This window comes from Cydia amplana, chromosome 13, assembly GCF_948474715.1.
Source record: "Cydia amplana chromosome 13, ilCydAmpl1.1, whole genome shotgun sequence".
Lineage (NCBI taxonomy): Eukaryota > Metazoa > Arthropoda > Insecta > Lepidoptera > Tortricidae > Cydia > Cydia amplana.
This window is the reverse complement of record NC_086081.1, coordinates 15,778,252-15,799,913: the sequence shown is the minus strand read 5'-3', so window position 1 is coordinate 15,799,913 and position 21,662 is coordinate 15,778,252. Positions and strand designations below refer to the sequence as shown.

The window sequence follows — 21,662 nt, the reverse complement described above, 5'->3', positions numbered from 1 at the left end:
ACCTACTATTTATTTTTATTTATATGAGCCTAGAGTGTCCCACTGCTGGGCAAAGGTCTCCCTCCTCTCTTTCCACGTATCCCGGTCTTGACCCGTCTCCCACCAGTACGGTTACCATCAGTTTGTCACTGACATAAACGCCGTCGAGAACGTAATTTACTTTCTATACATCTCGCTCGCACTCGCATATTAGTGCAAACGGGATGTATAGAAAGTAAATTACGTTCTCAACGGCATTTATGTCAGTGACAAATGGTAACCGTACAGTTCCTGTCAAAGGCGTCGAGGTCATCTCGCCAACACCGTCGAGGTTTGCCGAGACCTGGAAACAATTAACAATAAGTAAAAAGAGAATGTAAAACATACAAATTATAAAGGAATGAAAGTTAGCAGAAATTATAAAATGATATACATTTTAGAAGTGCATAGATAAGGTAAGTGCTTCTAGTTGCCGCACATTATAAAAATTTTATTCGTAATCACAGACAAAGAAAATAAACTAATAAAAACACTTAAAATAAAACCTTATAAATAAAAAATTTGGCCTAGGTCGTGGTCGCTCGGTAGGGTACCCAGAAGGCTGGCCGCATTGCCCCGCTGGATGGCAATGCTGATCCGCTGGGCAAAATATTGGCCAGCCCTCTGGTCACCAGAAGCCTCTATAAGGCGCTTTGACAGCTCCTTATAGAGGCTACGCGCGCTAGGTCCCCACGGCCCCAGGGTTTCCACTCCAAACGCCGCAAATATGTAGCTACTACATAGTGTCGCATATTTGCGACGTTTGGAATTTTCGGCTGAGGATGCGGCCGCACCAGCGCCAATTTTGGTGCTTGGAATATGGGACGGCGTCAGGGTATCTACGCAGGTAGCGTCCCAGACAAGTGGCCGACCCATACTCCAAGGCACTAGCGTCATTCCGTCAGGCCTCTTGCCATCGGCCCTGGCCAGCCCGTTGGGCTCGAGGACCGACGGTACCTTGGCACTGACAAGGGCCCCATAGATAAGTAAATATTAGAAGTAAAGTACTTATTATTTTTGAATTTAAAAAAAACTTAGCTTTTCTTAATTGCTTCATTGTTAGGTACTTTTAATATGTTTTTGTACAATAAAGAGTTTACTACTACTTCTATTTCTTTTTTGATTGCATTAATATCTGGCGGTCTAGCCAAGGTGACAATCGCTTGCGCTTCGCCATCGAATCGCTTTGTGTCTCTCTATCACTCTTCCGTATTAGTGCGACAGTGACCGTTGCGTTTCGTTCGCTACGGAGCGTTAGCGATTGGCATGTTGTCTATGGGCCCTGAACACCTCACAATAAAATTCAATTACTATTTACGAGTAGAATACCTACATACATTTAAGACATGTAGCGAAATTGTAATTTTCACCCGGCCTACGTTAATCACCTTACACACTACATGCATCGTATACAGCGCTAGAAACTAGTCAGTAATTACTACGTTATTATTTTTGGCAACCAACCGGAGCAGCCCCTGCAGCAATTTACCACTGCTAAGGCACTAGTGGTAAGGCTTAAAAATCTTAAATGTCAGTTGTGAGCAAACAATACGAATTTCGACTTGTAAATTGGCCATATAAAATAAATGACTAAGTCGAGTGGGTAAAGTTAATAGTCTGTTATCTAATTCAAATAATAAATATCGTAAATTTAATTCAATATCGTTACGTCCGTGACGAGCGTTCGCGTTTGCATTAGGTATGTATATTTTTGTATGGGATTTTGAACAGCGCGCCTAGCGGGACGTTTTGGAAACTCAAAATCCCATACAAAATGACACTTAACGCAAACGCGTAAGAACGTGACGTCACGCTATCGAATGAAATGTACACTAGGGGTACAGCTACATTTACCTCATTAAAACTGGATCACGTTACAGACGCGGCTAATCCAACTGTGATATTGAATCTGTGGTAACATAAAGTTTTCAGTGGTTGTTTACACAGAGCAATTAAAGGGGATTGATTGAGCGTGTGTGTGTGCATATACCCTCAGCTGTGAACGGGCCCAAGAGGCCCGAGCAATTGTGAATATTATACATATATGGCAGCATAAATATATACTAAAGTTGATCGAGACTTTCCCACAGCAAATATGAGGCAAATGCTACCAGTTTTAATAATAAGAAATAATTTAATTAGTCTGTGCGAGAGAAGAGTCGTGAAATATAGGGGAGCCCCTATATTCTACGATTTCTACGACTCTTCTCTTTTCGTACAGACCCTATATGTTATCTATCTATGTATCTAATACCTTTAAACGAGCAATTCTTGTTTATTTATATATACTATACGGGGGTTTTCGGGGGCGAAAAAACGATCTAGCTAGGTCTTATCTCTGGGAAAACGTGCATTTTCGAGTTTTTATATGTTTTACGAGCGAAGCTCGGTCACCCACATATATTAATTCAATTGAGAACAGAAAAGAGAATACTAGATCTATATGACTCGGCTACGGATTGTTGACAATCCCATCGAGAGCATTTTTTCCGTTCTCGTCCTATTAGCCGGTAAAATTCACTTTTCATAATTATTATTCTGCCCCGCCATGTATAATAGCCCTAACATATATTATAAAACGCAATCAATTGCATTTGCCTTATTCTGGCTCGATAAAGTCCAAATTCGAACTGATTCCCCAATCGTTGTTAAGGCTGTTATGCTTGATGGGGTATTGCGACGACATGTTGGTGTCAGGTTGACGTAACAACGTTGAGTTTTCAATGATTGATAGCTGTGTAAACTTTGGTTTACTGCAGTGGTGATGGACAGAACCAGACAAGTACAGTCAGCAGCAGAAGTTGCCAAGCAGGCGAGGTGTTCAAAACGATCTTGACGCGACTTTATTGTTAAGAGAATAAGAGCGTCTCAAGGTAATTTTGAACATCTCGCCCGCTTAGCAACTTCTGCTGCTGACTCTACGGTCTATATAAAAACGGTCAAAAACTACAAGCCAGCGTTGTTGTCTATTATTGTGTACCCATTAGAAGCTTGTTATCTTTTTGGAACAATATCTGGGAGACCAAGCTTTACTCGGAAAACATATAAAAACTCAAAAATGCGCATTTTGCCAGAGATAAGACCTAGCTAGATCGATTTTTCGGCCCCGAAACCCCCATATAGCAAATTTCATCGAAATCGTTGGCCGTTTCCGAGATCCCCAAAATATATAGGTATATAAATAAATAAATAAACAAGAATTGCTCATTTAAAGGTTAGATTAGATCGATTGGCTTGTAACAATGTTTGTGTACTCGATTGTACAGATGATTGATCTTGCCGAAAAGTTTTGAAATGGCTACCATGTGCGGAAGAAGCGTGGGTCGGACGGGGCCAGGAAAGGAAGTCCCCACAAAGTAGATCGATGTTCTTAAAGGTTACGAAAGTCCGTTGAATAAATAAAATATTATAGGAGAATCATGCCCAAATTAACGCTGACAAAATAATAAGATTCATACAGCGTGTGTTGTGAAGAAACAAATAAATAAAGATTTGGGTAGAATGTTACACAGATCGACGTAGCCACAAACTAAGCAAAGCTTATACTGTCGATACTAACGGATGATATACATACTTAGATACAAAGATAACATTCATAACTCAGGAACAAATATTTGCGGTAAGGACTCAAATAAATGGCCTTGTCGTGATTCGAACCCAGGACCTTCTCCTGAGTAATATTATGATCTCAGTAATACTGTGCTGTATGTTACTGGTCACTAAATACGATTAAATTGCAAATCAGTTAATAAAAATATTTTTAATGCAGGCTTTAACTTTTTCGAGATAATTCGTATACCAAAACCAACTCATCCGAAAATCCATGAACTTTTACTTGCCGTAAAATAGCCGCTGTATATTTTAAAATACAGGACCTAAATAAACTCAACTTGTTGCTAATAACTTTTGAAAAGCTAAATAATGAGAACCGAGACAATAAGCTTCAATTAATACATTTTAAGGAGGGGTAGAAAATTAGATATTTTATTTCATATTATGTTTGTTATTAATCTTGTATACGAGTAAGTATTACCTACCTAGTTTACCTTACACAAAACATCTTTATTATTGAAATACAATAAAAACACGGGTAGGTACTGGGGCCCATTTCTCGAACGATATTAGTCTAATATCATTAGTGTGTTGTCATGACACCGCGTAGGGCCGAAGGCCCGAAGCGTCCAGGATGCCAGTGCTTAAACACATAACACATACGATTTAACAGGGGCCCATTTCTCGAACGGTATTAGACTAATATTATTAGTCCGCGAGCTGACAAATCGTATGGGTTACCATGGCAACACACTAATAATATTAGGCTAATACCGTTCGAGAAATGGGCCCCAGTTCGTGGACTAATAATATTAGTCTAATATCGTTCTAGAAATGGGTTTTCTAAACTCGGTAAAATTTCTAATTTCTCAGACTTGTTTACGTTGGTTCAGTTGTTTACCTTTGTTTACGAATAACGTTGTTTACGTTCTAACTGACGGCTCCGAGGAAGATGTTAACGTGTCTGCAGCGCACTGACAGACGGGTAAACAGAACAATGTGAGATCATGCTTGCATTTACCCTACTCATGGTGTTGTGTTACTTGTGTTCCTACCGGTGAGTAAGGTTGCCAGAGCTCTACAAGGATGCGCGGTGTTAGGATCGGCAACACGCATGTAACAAACACCTCTGGAGTTGCAGGCGTCCATTAAGCTACGGCGACCGCTTACTATCAGGCGGGCTGTATGCTTGTTTGCCACCAACGTAGTATACAATACAATACAATACAAATACTCTTTATTGCACACCTCATTACAGAAAACAATACAGATAATACAGGAAGAAGAGTATAAAATGCATGCAAGTTAAATAAAAGTTTGTAATATATAAATAGGTATAGTAAAGAATCTGCAGCCTATGCGTTGATAATAGAACGCGTGAAAGTAGGGCGCGCGGAGCGGCGTTACACCATAGAGAAAAAAATACATAGAGTGCTCACTCCATACATCACTTCAGACTATTAATTTCAGTGTCAACATCTAGCATCGAGTAGCGGAACTATCAGTATTGCTACTTGACAATAGATGTAGCACCGACCGGAAAGTCTTATCTCAACAGCATAAGACTTTCCGGTCGGTGGCGACATCTATTGTCAAGTAGCAGTACTGATAGTTCCGCTACTCGATGCTAGATGCTAATAGTCTTTTTGGTACTAAAACTGATGTATGGAGTGAGCACTCTATGTATTTTTTTCTCTATGGTTACACAAAGGGGGCTGAAACCCTTCGTTTATCTCGCGTAAAATGTGGAACAAGTACGAGGTGCTTGAGCGTTGCTTCTCTATTATATATACCCACGGGATGTGGTTTTCTAACGCATACTCTGAAAGGTTAACATTTGGCCTACATGTTCACCTTTTATACCAGAGACTGGGAATTTTATTTCGTCAATTAATAACAATAACGATAACGATATTATCGTTATTGTTTATTTTTTATTTTTTTTAAAGTCATCTTATAGAAATTGTGGTAAATTGTAATTTTCATAAGTCCATTATTATTCCTTATAAAACTCAACTTGATACCTGCGAGATAGTTACTTATATACCTAGCAACAATATGTAAGTATAAAAAGATTTAACTAGGTCTTCCAGTTCAAATATATTAATTTAATTTACAAGTACATATGATGCTACTTTACCGTCCTATATAGTGCGGTAATTACAGTAATACCGTGCTTATGTCCAAAATGTAAAGGTCCATAATGTACTGTAAAACGTTGTACCATACACACCGTGCGAAAAGGTAATTTGCAACTCGTGTCGCGATTTAAAACACGTCGTGTTTCAAATTTATCGCCACTCGTTGCGAACTCCTATTTTTCGCACTTGTATCGTAATGTACTATTGTCATTGTTAGTAAAGACAGCATAGTTTAGTTTTCCATGCTATGAAAACCCCGAAGCCTACATTTTCCCCTCTCAGAGTTTATGTACAGTCGACGTTAAAGATTACATTTTACATTTTACATTTTTTTTTTTACATTTTTTTTTTTCGTGTTTACATTTTTCGCCGTATAACAAAGGAGTAAGGTGCAAATGTGTAAACATAATATCTTTGACGTCGACTGTACCTATAAAAATGTATACGAGACAAACAATAATTTTGGACCGTGCAGAATTTCAATAACATATTTTCAAGAAACAGATTGAAATTCAGGAAAAAATTAAAATAGAAGCTTTTTTCCTTCTAACAAAATATGTTCAGAAATATTAAGTTATTTAATTCTTTTCGTATACATTTTCTATGTTATAAATAATGATTTATAGTTAAAATGCCGACGCGTGTTTCGATTAAAATATACAAATGGGAAATTGGCAACAAATTCCTGAGCACATTCGAACACGTCCCGGAAATGGTACACGATTCGTTCAAAAAACCTTTTATTTGTCCTGCCAGCGAAATGATATTGATATAATCCCATTTTCCGGGACATCGCCCAGACACTCCGAGGTGCGGAGTTCCCTATTTTTTATCCCAGGGAATGTTAAATTGTCCCAGAAAGATTTAAGGGGCCGACCTAAATGAGCATCCAGATTAGCAAGTAAATTAAGAAAACAGAAGTGTTTTGTTTTGGAAATGTGACATTTTTTGATGAGAAAAATTAGCCAATAGTGTGCTTTGGAGGATACAATAGGCTAATTAAAACAAGTCACACAAAGTACTAATCGCAAAAACAGTATCAATATTGAATGAATGAACGAGTGAATGTGACTTAAAAAAAAAAATCTTGAAGAAACTTTTTGGTTCACGTTGCAGTTGGCGGTTCTATCGGTACGAAATAAGAATAGGTAGGTACTAATTTCAAAATCTCGGTGTCATTACATGATTTTGCTGTTGTGTGACTTCAACTCTCGTGCTCATACCTATACGTAAGAACATGTAATGTAGGCACTATAAGTAGGTATTATTAATGCGAAAAATGATAGTGTCAATGACTGCTTTCTACCACCGATCCGCAAAATTAATGTACCGTCTTCCTCAGGCTAAGTATATTTATTGTTCAAATATTCAATTTCACCGTATTCAAAAATTATAACAATACTCTTTGATAAATTTAAGTCGGGAGATTACCCGGGAAATAATATCGAAACTCAACGCTCTAAAGGTGCGGGCTGAACCATCTCGAGCACCTAATAAATAGGGGAAATGAACCTGCGAGACGGTTTTATACAAAATTTAATGCCCCCATTCAACAAACAAGTACCTTTCATACTCCTTTACAAATCATGGATCCCCGCGGCCCACTTCGACATTACTATTTCACAACTCTAAACCTGAAATGAAATAAAATTGAATGAACGAATGAATGAAATTACTTTATTGCCATCAAAAAGTACAAAATGTAAACTAAACTACACACTTGACACTTCAGCTCTGTTTTTCAGCCAGATTTCTACACATCACACGATTCTAATGAATTTGATTCCGATTCTAAATTACAAAATACGTTTGTTAAAGGTATTAACTGTATTTTCGTGCAAAAAGTGACAGGTTGTAATGTGTGGTTGGGCCTCTAGTTTAATTTCATCCTTACATGGCTTTCTTTGGCAACTTTTCTTCTTTCTTTCTTCTTTCTCTCTACAAAGTATTCCGAATAGCAAAAAATAACGCCGATGACTTTACAATTTTTTGCAATACTAACCAATTCTCCGATGATATTGCAACTTTTTGCAAAAGGTTGGTAGGTATTAAATAATCGTGCCATGTCAGAAGTTGTCATTAAAACAAGTCGAATATGCCTGTCTCTGTTTCAAACGTTCCTGGCGTCGCCATTAATATAAGGATTACGAAAATAAACTTTAATCCGTGAAGATCGCAATTCATGAATTTAGGTAGGTACTTATTGTTTTAATAACAATACCTTTTGAAATTTCAGATATTGTGTTTTAAGGGAAAAGATTGTAAGCAATTATTGTTTAATTGTGCTAATGGTGCTATACAAAATAACTTTAAAGTAGTCTTAATATAATCTAAAGTACACTTAAATGTTATTTCACTAAAGGGGCCCACTGATTATCAGTCCGCTGGACGGTATCGGCCTGTCAGTTGTTCGGAACTGTCAACTTTTTGTTCTAACTGACAGACCGACATCTTCCGGCGGACTGTTAATCAGTGGTCCCCTTTATAGGTACGTATACACTTAACTTATTGTAGTTGCGCTCTCTCGGAACGGTTTCCACCGAAGACCAGAGTCGGGGACCTCAAAAGGTTCCTTGACATGAAGCTGAGTGGAGACCATTTCAGTAACGCTTTATAACGAATCTATGTCTTATTAGTTAAGCGTTTTTGAATAAAGCATCTTCTATTCTATAGATTATTAGCACTCTTATTTAAAATACTTATTTATTACCCTTTTGGTAGTGATTCCATCTCAGTAATTCTAAATTAGAAAAGTAGTATATGTAATTACGAAGCAATCTTTTTGCTCATTAAGAAAGCAAATTAGAAAAACAATTTTATATTCTCTTAGCATTAAATCGGATTTTGACTCATTTAATATTATAATGTTTGTGTATTTTCTTGTGTTTATAAAATCTAATTTGTAAGCAAAAGCATCTAACGACGATATGAATCTCATTTTTGGGGTAATGATGAAAAATGTAATGTTGGAGTCACGCCCATATCGCAAGTTACTTTACTCGCTTTCCGAATTTAAACTCTATTTGTATAACAATACAGTTCTATTATGTGGTGCAAGTGAAATGCATTGCGAGTCGTATCAAGGTTTTATCAGGAGCTCGTGTTGGTGGAGCGGAGCAAACTGCTCCTGATGATACTCCTCGGTACGGAGTGAAACATGTCAAGTGATTTTCGATTTAAATTACGTGAGTGACCCGTTTTAATAATATATTTAATAAGACTTAAAAGCATAAAAAAATTGTATGGTAAACTCACATACATGCATACATGCAAACATGAACGCTGAAAACAATACACTCCTTTTTTTTGGGCAGTCGTGAGGGCATATAGTACAGCCGTAGCACAGGCTTAGCTATGGCTAATATACTTAAGTACATCAAATTATGTAAATATATTTTTCAAATGTCAATATTATATCCAGAGAAGAAAATGAGGATGACTTTAAAAATGCAGAAGCCATCGTCACCTTTCCTCTTAACAGTCAATTGGTAAGTCCTAGATCGGTATTTACATAAACCTCATGACCCTTTACACCCATCTCATCGCGATAACGTTGCCATAATACTACATCAACACGCAGATAACTATTCACAATAATACAACAAAGAGCGTCCTTAACATAACAATACTAGAATATTAAGATGGCGGCTAATGAGGGGCTCGACCGTTATATCTATCCTTAACAGTTCCGGTGACGTAGGCAAATTGCGGTGGTCTCCTGGACTATCTGTATGCGTATACCAGTAATGGCCAATTTTATTGTGGTTTCTGTATATGCAGTTGACATGTTCATGCGATAACTTTTGAATTATACAATAAAATTACTAGTTAAATGATTACTTATAAATGATAAATACATGACTAGTATTGTGAAAAAAAAGTATGGTAACTATGACATTTCAAAATTACGGCAACGCGACAACAATTTACACTTTTCCTTTTAAATTATGCTCTTTGACAGATGTACCACGCATGACTGCCCTGTTTATCAAAAGCTTGTAACTTGTAATACAAGTGGAAGTCCCTTTCTAACAAAAGCTGGCAAAAAGTGACATCCGCTTGTATTACTAGTTACAAGCTTTTGAGAAACGGGCCGTGAACGGGCCCCAGTGCCCTCTGTTTATCAAAAGCTTGTAACTTGTAATACAAGTGCAAGTGGTACCTTTGAGAAACGGGCCCCTGCCATTCTGACGAGTAAAGGTGACATTTGGATGTCAACTTGCAGTTGCATTTACTGTTGTGACATTACTGCGACGGCGTTCATGCCGCCGCATTACCTGCCCCGACGTTCAATCCGTCACTCATTTAATTTGAGGCAATCAACAGATACAGCACCCGCGTCATAGCCGCAGCAGTAATGTCGCAACAGTAGTGCAGGTGCAGTTGATATCCGAATGTCACCTTTATACAGCGGACTCGCACCTACGGCTGCTATGAGTACCTACCTAAGTATCTACAGTAGGAACTCTTAAGTAACTTTCTTAAGCTACTTAAGAGTATTTTTATCGACTTCTTTTTTTTTCAATAGATAAAACTGTTGGCATAAATCGCTATCAGTCAATAGGTAACACTTGGTAGTTATCTGCTCAATTCAAAGCACGAATTTGTAATATTTTAACTGAAAACAGTTGAAAGTTAATTTTCCTTTCAGCAGGCAGTTAATATGCCGCACTGCCCCGCACTCATAAGTCATGAACTCATGAACTACCTAGGTATATAAATATTAGATCATCTACCCATTTGTAAATGGGTAGGTACTTACTATAAAATGCACATATTACTCGTTCAGACGAATAAAGTTAGACAAAGAAAAGTCTGCAACCATTTTGATAGCACACGCAGTGCAAGTGTTATTTTAAATTTCAAACTTCTATGAAATTATGTCGTATAAATAACACTTGCACTGCCTGTGCAAAATCGTTGCAGACTTTTCTTGGTCTAATTCTAGGATTATGGCGACATTTTTCACAAAATCTTTTTTTCTGATAGCATAGAATAGAATAGAATAGAAAAACGTTTATTGCAAAAACCATCTACATACAGCACCACACATATACATTTAAGAAAGAAGATCTTATACACTAAACAGTTAAAACTATTAGTAGCTTAAACTAACATGCAATAATAATCGTAGTATTGATGCTGCTATAGAGGCTACAAATGGACACCACTCAGCATATGCTGTAACATAATATATATGCTATAGCGCTGGTCTTCCGTGGAGCCCAGGGCAAGAAGATAGCTCAGAACAGTAAAGGCAGTGTCAAAATGTGATTCAGTACCTAATTAATATTTAACACAAATTACAAACTTATACATGAAGACAAAGAAAAAGAAACAAAGTGAAATTTGATATGGAAGTGAGTGGGTTGGGAATATGTAAATATATATAGTCAGGCAAAGCATGTATTTAGTATAATATTAAATATAGTGGAGCATATATACATAAAAAAGGGAACTCGAATAAATAAAGAATTATAATATAAAATAGGTGAGTTGGTAGTTGTAAATAGGTTTACAGAAAAGGCAACGATTGACGGCTTTAACCAACAAAAGAAAAAAAAAAATCTTTTATGCACCGTATTACGCCGGAAGTAAGTAAAATATACCTACCAATAAATTATATAGCTAAGCTGCATGGAACGCTAAGAACACGGCAGTTGCAAGCTGAAAAGATATTGTTTAAATTTAAGTTTAAAAGTATGTAATGTTTTTAAGTTACGTATTGGAGGGGGTATGTTGTTCCAGCATTTCGTGGCAGAATAGCGAAAACTGCCACGAAACGCTGCGCAACCGCCGCGTCTCGGACAGAGAAGTCGAATGGCATCTCTCATTGGGCGGGAGGAGAACGACAACTTGTTAAAAAGGTATTGGGGCTGTTGGAATTTTACTACACCGAAAAGTAGGGTCGCAAAATGCAACGAACGACGTGCTTCCATTTTCAACATCTTACCACTGTTAAGATAAGGGGTGACATGAGTACGTGGAGGGATGGGGAAACAGAAACGGGCACAAGCATTCTGGATGCGTTGAAGGAGTGCCTTCGAACGCGCCAGTAAGCAACCATTAATCACAGTGTCGACATAGTTGAGTTTGGATAATATTAAAGTGTCGCATAATTTTATTCTAAGGTCGACACTGAGATATTGACGAACCTGATATAGTACTTTCAATCTATAGTAGCAGTTTTTAGCGACATCGAGTACATTTTGTTCAAAACGCAAGCCCTCGTCTAAGAGTAGGCCGAGGTTACGGGCTGCAGAGACTCGTTCGAGGCGTTCCCTCCCGAGCATAACATTAATATCAAACCTGGTGACTTTGTCAACTTGGCCTTTAGTGCCAAGCACTAGAAACTTTGACTTGTTGGGGTTAAGGACTAAGTCACACTGTCCAGACCAAACGTCGATACGATCAAGATCCTGATTCAACAGCTCCACAGCAGTTTGTGTCTCCCGAGGATGGAACGTTTTATAAATTTGTAGGTCATCTGCATACATGTGATAGTGACAGTTCTTTATACAACTAGCAATGTCTGCCACGTACAAAATAAACAAAACGGGACCCAAAATCGACCCCTGAGGGACTCCGCAATTTACAGATACATTTAAAGAGTAATCTGTTAGTCCAGAATAATTACGAAGCCCAACTTTCTGCGAACGGCCAGAGAGATAGCTATCAAACCATTTTATGGTTCCGACGTCGAAACCATAGTAAGCAAGTTTAGACAGCAATAGTGAAATATTTATAGTGTCGAAGGCACGGGAAAAGTCTAGGAGGACTAGGATAGATGCCTCTCCTTTATCCTGCGCTGTTAGTATGTCATCGATCACGTCCAGGAGTGCCGTGGCTGTGCTGCGCCCTTTCCGAAATCCAGACTGCTTATTTGGTAATATGTTATTTGCTTCTAAAAAATCTGTTACTTGCCGACATACCACTTTTTCTAGAATTTTCGACACGAAACACAGAATGCTAATAGGCCTGAGGTCCTTTAAGTCAGTAGGTTGAGGTGTTTTGGGTATAGGCCTAACTATCGCCGATTTCCAGTCATCTGGAAAAACACCAGTGCAGATGGATTGGTTGATGATACTTGTGATGATAATAGTAGCAATCTTTCCATTTAACTTAACACTTTTGTTTATAATAGTTTTATTTCCCGAAAACATTTTTAACCATTCTTCGTATATTTTCCCATTATATTTATTTTTCAATAGCTTATTTTCCTGACGGGTTTTCCAACCCAACTTGTCCGTACGTACAATGCGAGACGCGATACCTAAATAACTGACATTATTCTGATATCGTTTTCATGGAAAGTGTATATTGAATCATATTTATAACCGGATCTATCGCGAATTTATGGTGTTACCTTTATTTAATACAGCAGAATAATCTGACATAATTATCCATTCAAGAGTCTAATTTATATTCCATTGTATTTTAAATGTAAACAATACAGCTAAACCACATTGTGTAACGTGTTCTAATTTTAATAATAAGGATAAATATTTCCCCGTTCCTCGTTTCCTGTACCAGTAATCTAACATTACTGGCCCGATCTGATGTATTGTTTGTTTTAAGCAAAATTACGTTGGGACAGGTGACGCAACAGAAAAATTTTCTTCGACAAAATAATGTTTTTTTGAAGTGAAAACTTCTTTAGCGGCGCTGTGCACATTTTGAGGTGGGAAAAAAAATGTTAAACTCGAGACAGCGTAAGACGATCCTACGGTCACGTGACCTGATCGAAAAACGGTTAGGTACATGTAATATCATTGAGTTTTTCTTTATTGATTTAAATGCCATCTAGTGAGTTTCGCTCTAACTGGTATTAATATAACTCGAGTACTAACAGTGATGTGCTTAGGGGTTTCAAGTAATGCGAAATAACGCTAGATGGCGTTAAACTCAATTATACATAGTGCATTTTGTACTAGTCATTGAGTTTTCACTTCTGCCGGCACTCCCTGAGTGCAACCCGTTGTTTTTTATTTATATAAAAACAACAATAGTAGAAATATGATAGCACGAATTTCACGTGTTAGTACCGTCCCCCTTATGTTATTTATGGTCCCGGCTTCGAATTTGTGTGTTAGTCACAAATTTAATTTAAAATTTAATATTATATTTTATTTGTTCCGAGTTACTAATGTTTCCTGTCCATACCTAATTACCTATATATATATTATCTTTATCTAGTACCCACAACACAAGCCTTTATTGAGCTTACTGTCGAGAAATTTGGTCAATGCATATTCAGTAGAAAATTACCACTACGCCTTCACCAAGTTTATTTTACATGCCCTGATTTTAACCGTTAAAATGTATTCAGCAAGCCATCCCCATTACTCGCATTTTACACAACTGTGAGTGCACTAAAATTCACTTTGCGGCATAGAGTAGACATTATAAAGTCAAAGAGCGAAAATGGTAAAATAACAATGATGGTAAAATAACAACAATGCTCTAAACCTGTTTCCATGGTAACCAGTACAATTTGACAGTGGGTTAGCGGGTTAACCGGTTAACCCCGGGTTAGTGGGATGGAGCAAGTGCCCTTAGGCGGCAGATAATATTCACATTAACACAATGCAAGATTAACCGATTTTTATATAAAATCTAGGTAACCACCTTTTTAATAAGGCAACCTATTAGGTAAAGTTAGTTAATATGTATATAAAATAAGCGTTCATTTGATATAATACCTATCCTATTAAATAACAAAAAAAACTACATTGCAAAAAGTTATAAATACTTATCGGAAGTTGTCAATCCGCCCTTTCAAGTAATTTTCGCAAAACAGCAAATACGAGTACGTTTTTCTAGAAGAACTATCACGAACAATCATTAAGTACAAATAGAATCCTCAAACAACGTATTTATTACTATTTATTATTGGAAGTAGCTCAATAATAAAGGCGTTTTACCTTACAATAAAACGCTTATTAAATACTTACCTTATTCGAAGCCTACAAACATAATGAGAGAAGCATTTCCGTTTCCCAATAGTATCAGACATAATTTGACTACATTTTCCGGTATCCCTACCACCCCCTCCACTGCCAGCCTGGCGAGTCAGCCATCTTGGATGGAGCTGCTCGCCCCTTGCCTCATTGCGGCTCAGTATGCGCCAGGCAGGACTTATTTTGTAGGCTTCGAATAAGGTAAGTATTTAATAAGCGTTTTATTGTAAGGTAAAACGCCTTTATTAAATCCTGTACCTGTATTCGAAGCCTACAAACATAATGAGACGTGTTTGTTATCGCCTGGCAGTGAAGGTAAAACGCTAATGTGATGACAAGTTAGCTAGAAGTACACTGGTTTGCGAAACCCATTACAATTATTATATACCAATGGGTACATAAAATTGTAAGCTCAAGGTAGTGGTAGGGTGAAACTTAAACCATTGTATAATCAATAGGACATTTATTATTATTTAATTATTCTAATTAAATTGACAACAAATTGCTTATCACACATAAACGATTTCCTGGATTTAAATCATAAAGCGTTATGATTATGAACAATTAAACAAATTGCTTAAATTAACAACATTTTTGTCACGTGACGATGATGATTTCATTATCTCTCGACGATAAAACAATCTAAATGTGTCTCCTGAACGCCAATTTCCTTGTTCTAGAATTTTATCTATAGGAAAATTCTCCATCCAATTCTTGGAGGCTACTGCCGCACGAACACTCCCTGGTGTAGCCTTTATGCCGGCGTCACGTAATAAACTCTTTACCCAACCGGCTATTACAGTCCGTGAAGCGGCCTTCGGAGTATTATTTACAGTAAGAAAGAGATTTTGACTCTTACAAGCAAGACGTCTCTGTTGTGACAGTTCTATTAGTCTTTTTATCCAAAAAACTGGGTTGACAGCAGGGCACTGTGTGTTACTAAGAAGCTTCCATCCTGACTGTCTATGATCTGCAGAGTCAGTCTTTGACCCGAACCGAGGCCAGAAGGTGATGCAGTCTTCGGATTCAATCATGTGTTCGGGGTCTATCGATAAGAGTGTAAGGTCATGGACCCTTCTTCCCGAGCACAATAACAACAGAGTGGCCGTCTGTCTAGTCACATCGAAAAAACTATCGGATTTGATATGCCTAGAAGCCATAAAGGACACTAAATTGGAAACATCCCATATGGGTGGTTTTGGATCTTTAGGCTTTTGTAGGGCTATAGCTTTCAGAACTTGCTTAACAAGTTTGTGCGAACTTAGTACTTCCGAGCTATTAACGTTACATAGCGACGACACCACTGACTTATGCACTAAAATTGTACTGTATGCGAGGCCCTCTTTTTGAAACAAGTCCGATAAATAGCGGGCTAGCTGTGACCCAGAAGGTGAGGAATAATCGATATTATTTTCTTGGGCCCAGCGGCACCATCTATTCCAAGCAACTGAATATGTTTTTATAGTTGAAGGACGCCAACCCGACAAAAGTAAAGACTTTTGATCTTTAGACCAGCTTTCTAGGTCCCTCGACCACCCCCACACTTCCAGACCTCCAGGGTCATTTGATCTACTTTCGGCGGAGGAAGACCGGTGGCGACATCGACTAGCACGTTCTTCAGATTCCATATCGTATGTGGGGGGCCCATGGCCCGAGCCTTCAGATCCGCGCGCCAATACACTCTCTCCCATCTGGGGACTACCATTAAGAACACTCCTTTGGCTTGGTTTAGGTGGTGTAGGATTTTGGGTATCAAACATGGGGGTGGAAAGACCCATGCTAGTTTGAAGCTCCACGTCAGGCTCAGAGCATCGCAAAATAGCGCCCGATTGTCGGTCTGATCCAGTGAACAGTACGCCGCTACAACATGCGCCGTCCGCGACGCAAACAGGTCGACTTGAGGCGTTCCCCACTTGCGGAAGATTGGTGACGTGGCTTCTGGTAGCAGATGCCACTCGGGGAGCACCTTCAGCCTTGAAAGGTGGTCGGCCTCGACATTGTATATTCCTGGAAGATGGTAGATACGTAACTGAATCCGAAACATATCCAGAAACTGGTATATCCTGTAGGTTAAGGTCATAAGCATGTCCGACCGAGTGCCGCCTTCGTTTCTCAGATATGCTACCACAGTCCGGTTGTCGCTCTGAATTAATAGTGAAGCGTCGTACAGATCTTGACACTGATTTAGATGCAGAATTTTGAGAATAGTCAGTAGCTCTTTTTGGTTGCAGTGTAATTTCTTCTCGGATGCAGTCCAAAGACCCGAGAAGTGCGCATTGTTCAATTTTCCTCCCCATGCGACCTCCGATGCGTCGGTTGTCAAATAATGTGTTGGTGGAGGGATCTGCATAGGTGATGTGTTCCGACAATTGGCCTTCCACCAATCCATTTCTGACAATATTCCGCTGGGGAGCAAAAACAGCTTCTTCGGGTTTTGACACAGAAGCTGGTTGACTCTCTTTTGTAGAAGTCGAAAGTTTAGGCGACCTCTGGTTACTACGAAGCTTGCAAAGTTCAGCATCCCCGCTAAAGATTGCAATTCTTTGAGATTCGCAGCCTGTTGGTGAACAAGCTTTGATATGAAACTCAAGATTTTGAGTACTTTCTTTTCGGGGAGACTCTTCTCGTCTGTCCACGGGTCCCATATTATACCCAAGTACTCTAGGCGTGTCCTGGGACTTAAGATGGATTTTTGCCAATTGATCTGCCATCCTAGCTCTTGTAGCAATTGCGTCGCCATGTTTATGTGGATCTCGAGAGTATGTGGATCCTGGTGAGCTATTAAAAAATCGTCCAAATAAACCAGGATTCTCAATCCACGCTCTCTCAGTACTTGAGCGATCCAATTTGTTACTGAAGCGAAAACTTTTGGTGCCGAACTCAAGCCAAACGCGAGACACGTCATCTGCAGCAGCTGGTTCTGGTAAACAAGTCGCAAGAACCTCCGATGACTCTTCACAATCGGGATATGAAAATATGCTTGAGACAGGTCTATCTTTGCAAGCCAGTCCCTGCTCTGTACAAAATCCTGTATTTTGACCACATTTATCAGGCGGAACGATTCGGTTCGGACGTAGAAATTCAGGGCCCGAAGGTTGAAAATGGGCCTCTTGGAGCCATCCCCCTTTTCCACCAGAAACATTGTGGATAAAAAGCTTGGACTCGTGGTGGCTGCCTCCAAGGCGCCCTGATCTTTCAGTTCCTGAATCACCGCAGTCATTTCCGGCGATGCCTGTGTTGCATAGTTCTCGTTTTGCAGCGGTGCTATGAGAGGCGGTTTTGATAAAAAGGGTATGCGATAACCCTGAATTATTTTTAAAATGAATAGCGGTGCTTGTAGATTTTTCCAATTTTTGTAATAACGTTGTAGCTGTCCTGCTTGGAAGGGCCTCGAGTCAAAAGCGCCTTCGCTTATTAGATTTATCCCTGTAAGCAGGGGATCCGCTCCGCTTATTGCCACGGGCCTCGCGGCCATTCCTGTTAGGTCGCCAGTTTCGGGGTCGATAAGTGGTGTTATCGCGGCGTTGATTTGCCCTCTGATCCCCACCATTGTTTGTTCCTTGCGCAGGACAATGTTGGCAGTTGCTGGGACCTGGTCCCTGCGAGGGATAATGATTGCACATACCCTGCGCGGGTGTGTATTGAGGAGGGCCACGCCTCTTACTCTGATATTGATAGCCTTGCGCAGGCATATTAGTAGCAAAGGACCCCTGCGCGGGGCGTTGCACATTTCCACTGCAATTACCTGCTTGCGCAGCAGGGGCACTGGCGGATGACTTTGGTTTAGGCCAGAAAACCTTACGAACGCCTCCAGCCTTCTCAAGTACAGCTGCGAAAGGTTGCGGATCAAACAGGTTGGTAGTAGTGGGTGGAATTTTCCGTAAATTGGACTTGTCGAGCGGGTCCCGAACTGCCCGCAATATCATATCCCTTCTCTGTTCAACTATATCAGCTCGGTGACCGCACACAAGTTGTAAGGCATCAACGGACACCTTATGAAACTCGCCTGTATCGAAAAGTCCTTCTAGTTTTTCTTTGATCGATGCAAACGTCAATTCACTATAGCCCTGTGCCCAGTCAAGGAATTCACGAATATTGTTCTCAATCGTTTCTTTTTGCTTTAACAACGCAAAAGTAAGCGCAGCGTACGATCGCTCTGTATGTGACAGTGATTTAGATGTATCATAAGCTAGCACTTCCTCATTGGTTTCTAACTCCACAAAACCGGGGGAATGCGTATACAGTTTTTGAACATCCAGATAACGCACATCAGTCCACGTTTTGTTAGTAAATCGATTTAATTTTTGCAAGGCTTCGAGATAACTATCTGGCGTTTTTGGAATCGCGGGTGCTTTTACGCTAGTTTCTAAATTTATAGAAAACTTTGACTGGGCAGGGGCGACCCCAGCAACTTGCTGATCGATAACGACATCATTACCAACATTAGCATCGGCCAACACGTCGTCATACAGATCGCCACTAACATCATGATCGATAAAATTTAAATTATCGGCTGGCGGGTAGTTTGGAGTGCTGCTAACAGGACGGCAAAACAATTTACGTAACTCGCTTACCTCCTTTGCCAGTTTTTTCACCTCATGATTACGCCTTTTATGACGACGCCTTTTCTTTGCAGACGAATCACTGCTCGAACTTGATGACGAACTCGAGCTTTCCGAATCATTCCTTTGTCTTGATCGATGTCTCTCGGGGTCCTTACCTTGACCACTCATTGTCGCTGCAAGCAAATCACGTTAAAATAAAAAGCACAATGTTAAAATTTCGTAAGACCGGAAATGTAACCGTTAAAATTTTACTTTTAAATATCGAACGGCAATAACCGTTATTCAGCCAAAAATGCTCTTTTTTTTTTTTTTTTTTTAAACAGAACTAAAGATTAAATTAAGAAATTTAAAGATACTATACGTTATGAACGGTTTAAATTCAAAAAGACTTTGTTCTCTGGGACAAGACGGCCACGTCTTGGACCATGACCGTTCACGTCGGGAAACAAAACGCTAATGAGGCAAGGGGCGAGCAGCTCCATCCAAGATGGCTGACTCGCCAGGCTGGCAGTGGAGGGGGTGGTAGGGATACCGGAAAATGTAGTCAAATTATGTCTGATACTATTGGGAAACGGAAATGCTTCTCTCATTATGTTTGTAGGCTTCGAATACAGGTACAGGATTTAATTACGGCATTTTCTATGCTCATCATTCCATTTCCACCACTCGATCAATCAAAGAAAAAATCAGGCTGTCACTGTCACTTCTTCAACAGATGAAAGGGACAGGCTTTGCGCCTGTCAACTTTGTTGCAACAACATAGGAAACAGGTGCCTTGAGTATTCCGTACATATATACGTCATTGGTTTGAGCGTGAGCGTGAAAGAGACGGGTGCGGTGAGTGAGCGGGGGAGAAAGGGATGGGAGTTAAAGCCTTGACATAGATTAAGGGTGTGCAGAGTGTGCAGGTGAGATAAGAATGTTTTTCAGTTGTGAAGGCGTGTTCAAAGAAGTTGAGGTAAAATTCACTACACCTTATAAAACAAAGTCCCCGCTGCGTCTATCTGTTTGTGTGTATGTATGTTCGCGATAAACTCGAAAACTTTTGAACGGATTTTCATGCGGTTTTCAGTTATAACTAGACACCCGATAACTATTTAACATGATTCAAATATCATTCTGATGTCAGTGTGCGATCGAATTGACTTGTGAGTTGTTAGATATTCCTAAATACGAATGATTTTCTAAAACAATAAAATTGCTAGACAAACTGATAACAAGGTATTGTACAGCACATGGATTAAATTCTTGTGACGGATATTTAAATTGTGAATATACCTATGTTGTTTGTGATGACTCTGATGACCAATAACTTTTCATGGAGAATTGATCTACTATGGCACAATTTCAAGGTAGTTAATGCAAAAAACGAACACATGCCATGTAAATTAGTCACCGGGAATTAAAGCTTAACTTCTCATTAAAACACTGGTAGAGTCTGTGCGGAAAGAGAAGAGTCGTGGAATGTATGGGGCGAAATTGGGGCCCAATACAAGCCACGACTCTTCTCTTTCCGCACAGACTCTACGAGTAAATAGCATCGCGTCTGCGAATTTCCCGCCTGCCTACTCTTTGCAGTTATCATCGGGGCGGCCCAGTCTGCCTCGCTCGCCCGCTCGACGCGCGCGGACCTGCTAACGTAACGCAAACCTAACGGTATAACGCAAACCTAACGCGAGTGCCTGCGTTTTAGTGACTTGGATTGTATCATTACGGTAAGAGGACCTGCTATGTTGATGTACATTAAAAAAATATTAGATGCTCTATTGAAGTTAAGGTTCCGTAAGCTCTAATGAGTACGCCTGTCTATCGGAACTTTTCAGGGCTGAATTTTTGAACCGTAATACGTAGGATTTGGAATTTTCATAAAACAATATAAATTTCAGAAATCTGATTTTTTTTAACAGGCAAGTTGATTAAACATTGTAAAAGATAATTGGTCCGTGCGGATTTGAATGGGAAACTTTGAGCTTTACAAGGATTTTATACGTTTTGAACTTTTGATAAAAAAAATTAAGCAAACATTTCTGCTTAACATTAAATTAGGTAGATACAGTTATCTGGTAGATTAATTTTCCTTTGGGTATCAGAAAATATTAAGACGAAAGTAGAGGACCCGCGCGAAATCGCCTCTTCATACAAACGTAGTCCTCATTTTCCTCTCAGGATATTAACATTATTGGAAATATTATGACACAATTCCTTGCATATCAACTACAGCTATGCTCCTACGTTTGATTTTTTTCGAATTCCTAATTATTATAAGAGTTAGGAGCATTTAAATATTTGTGTGAAATCTGTTTTTCGTTCCTAATTTTTACCATAATCAAAAAATCTAAAAAAGTCAAACGTACGGACATAGCTATGGTTAATATACTTCGAATTATGTAAACATATTTTCCATAATATCAATATCCAGAGAGGAA

General features: G+C 39.2%; 1 protein-coding gene and 1 long non-coding RNA gene across 2 annotated transcripts in view; one reads left to right on the top strand and one right to left on the bottom strand.

Moving 5' to 3' along the window:
• LOC134653534 (uncharacterized) overlaps positions 1-12,434 on the top strand; it is a 38,230-nt gene extending 25,796 nt beyond the window's left edge. Inside the window, exon 2 of the long non-coding RNA XR_010097263.1 lies at positions 11,340-12,434. This is a non-coding gene — a long non-coding RNA (uncharacterized LOC134653534). The remainder of the gene's footprint in view (positions 1-11,339) is intronic.
• Positions 12,435-16,190: 3,756 nt separating this feature from the next.
• Positions 16,191-18,401, bottom strand: LOC134653733 (uncharacterized). Its single transcript, XM_063509128.1, has one exon. It carries the CDS (start codon positions 18,399-18,401, stop codon positions 16,191-16,193), a length of 2,211 nt encoding a protein of 736 aa, XP_063365198.1.
• Positions 18,402-21,662: the final 3,261 nt, after the last annotated feature.

Coding starts and splice junctions, on each gene's coding strand:
- LOC134653733 (XM_063509128.1), bottom strand. CDS start 18,401: ATGTGCAACGCCCCGCGCAGGGGTCCTTTGCTACTAATATGCCTGCGC.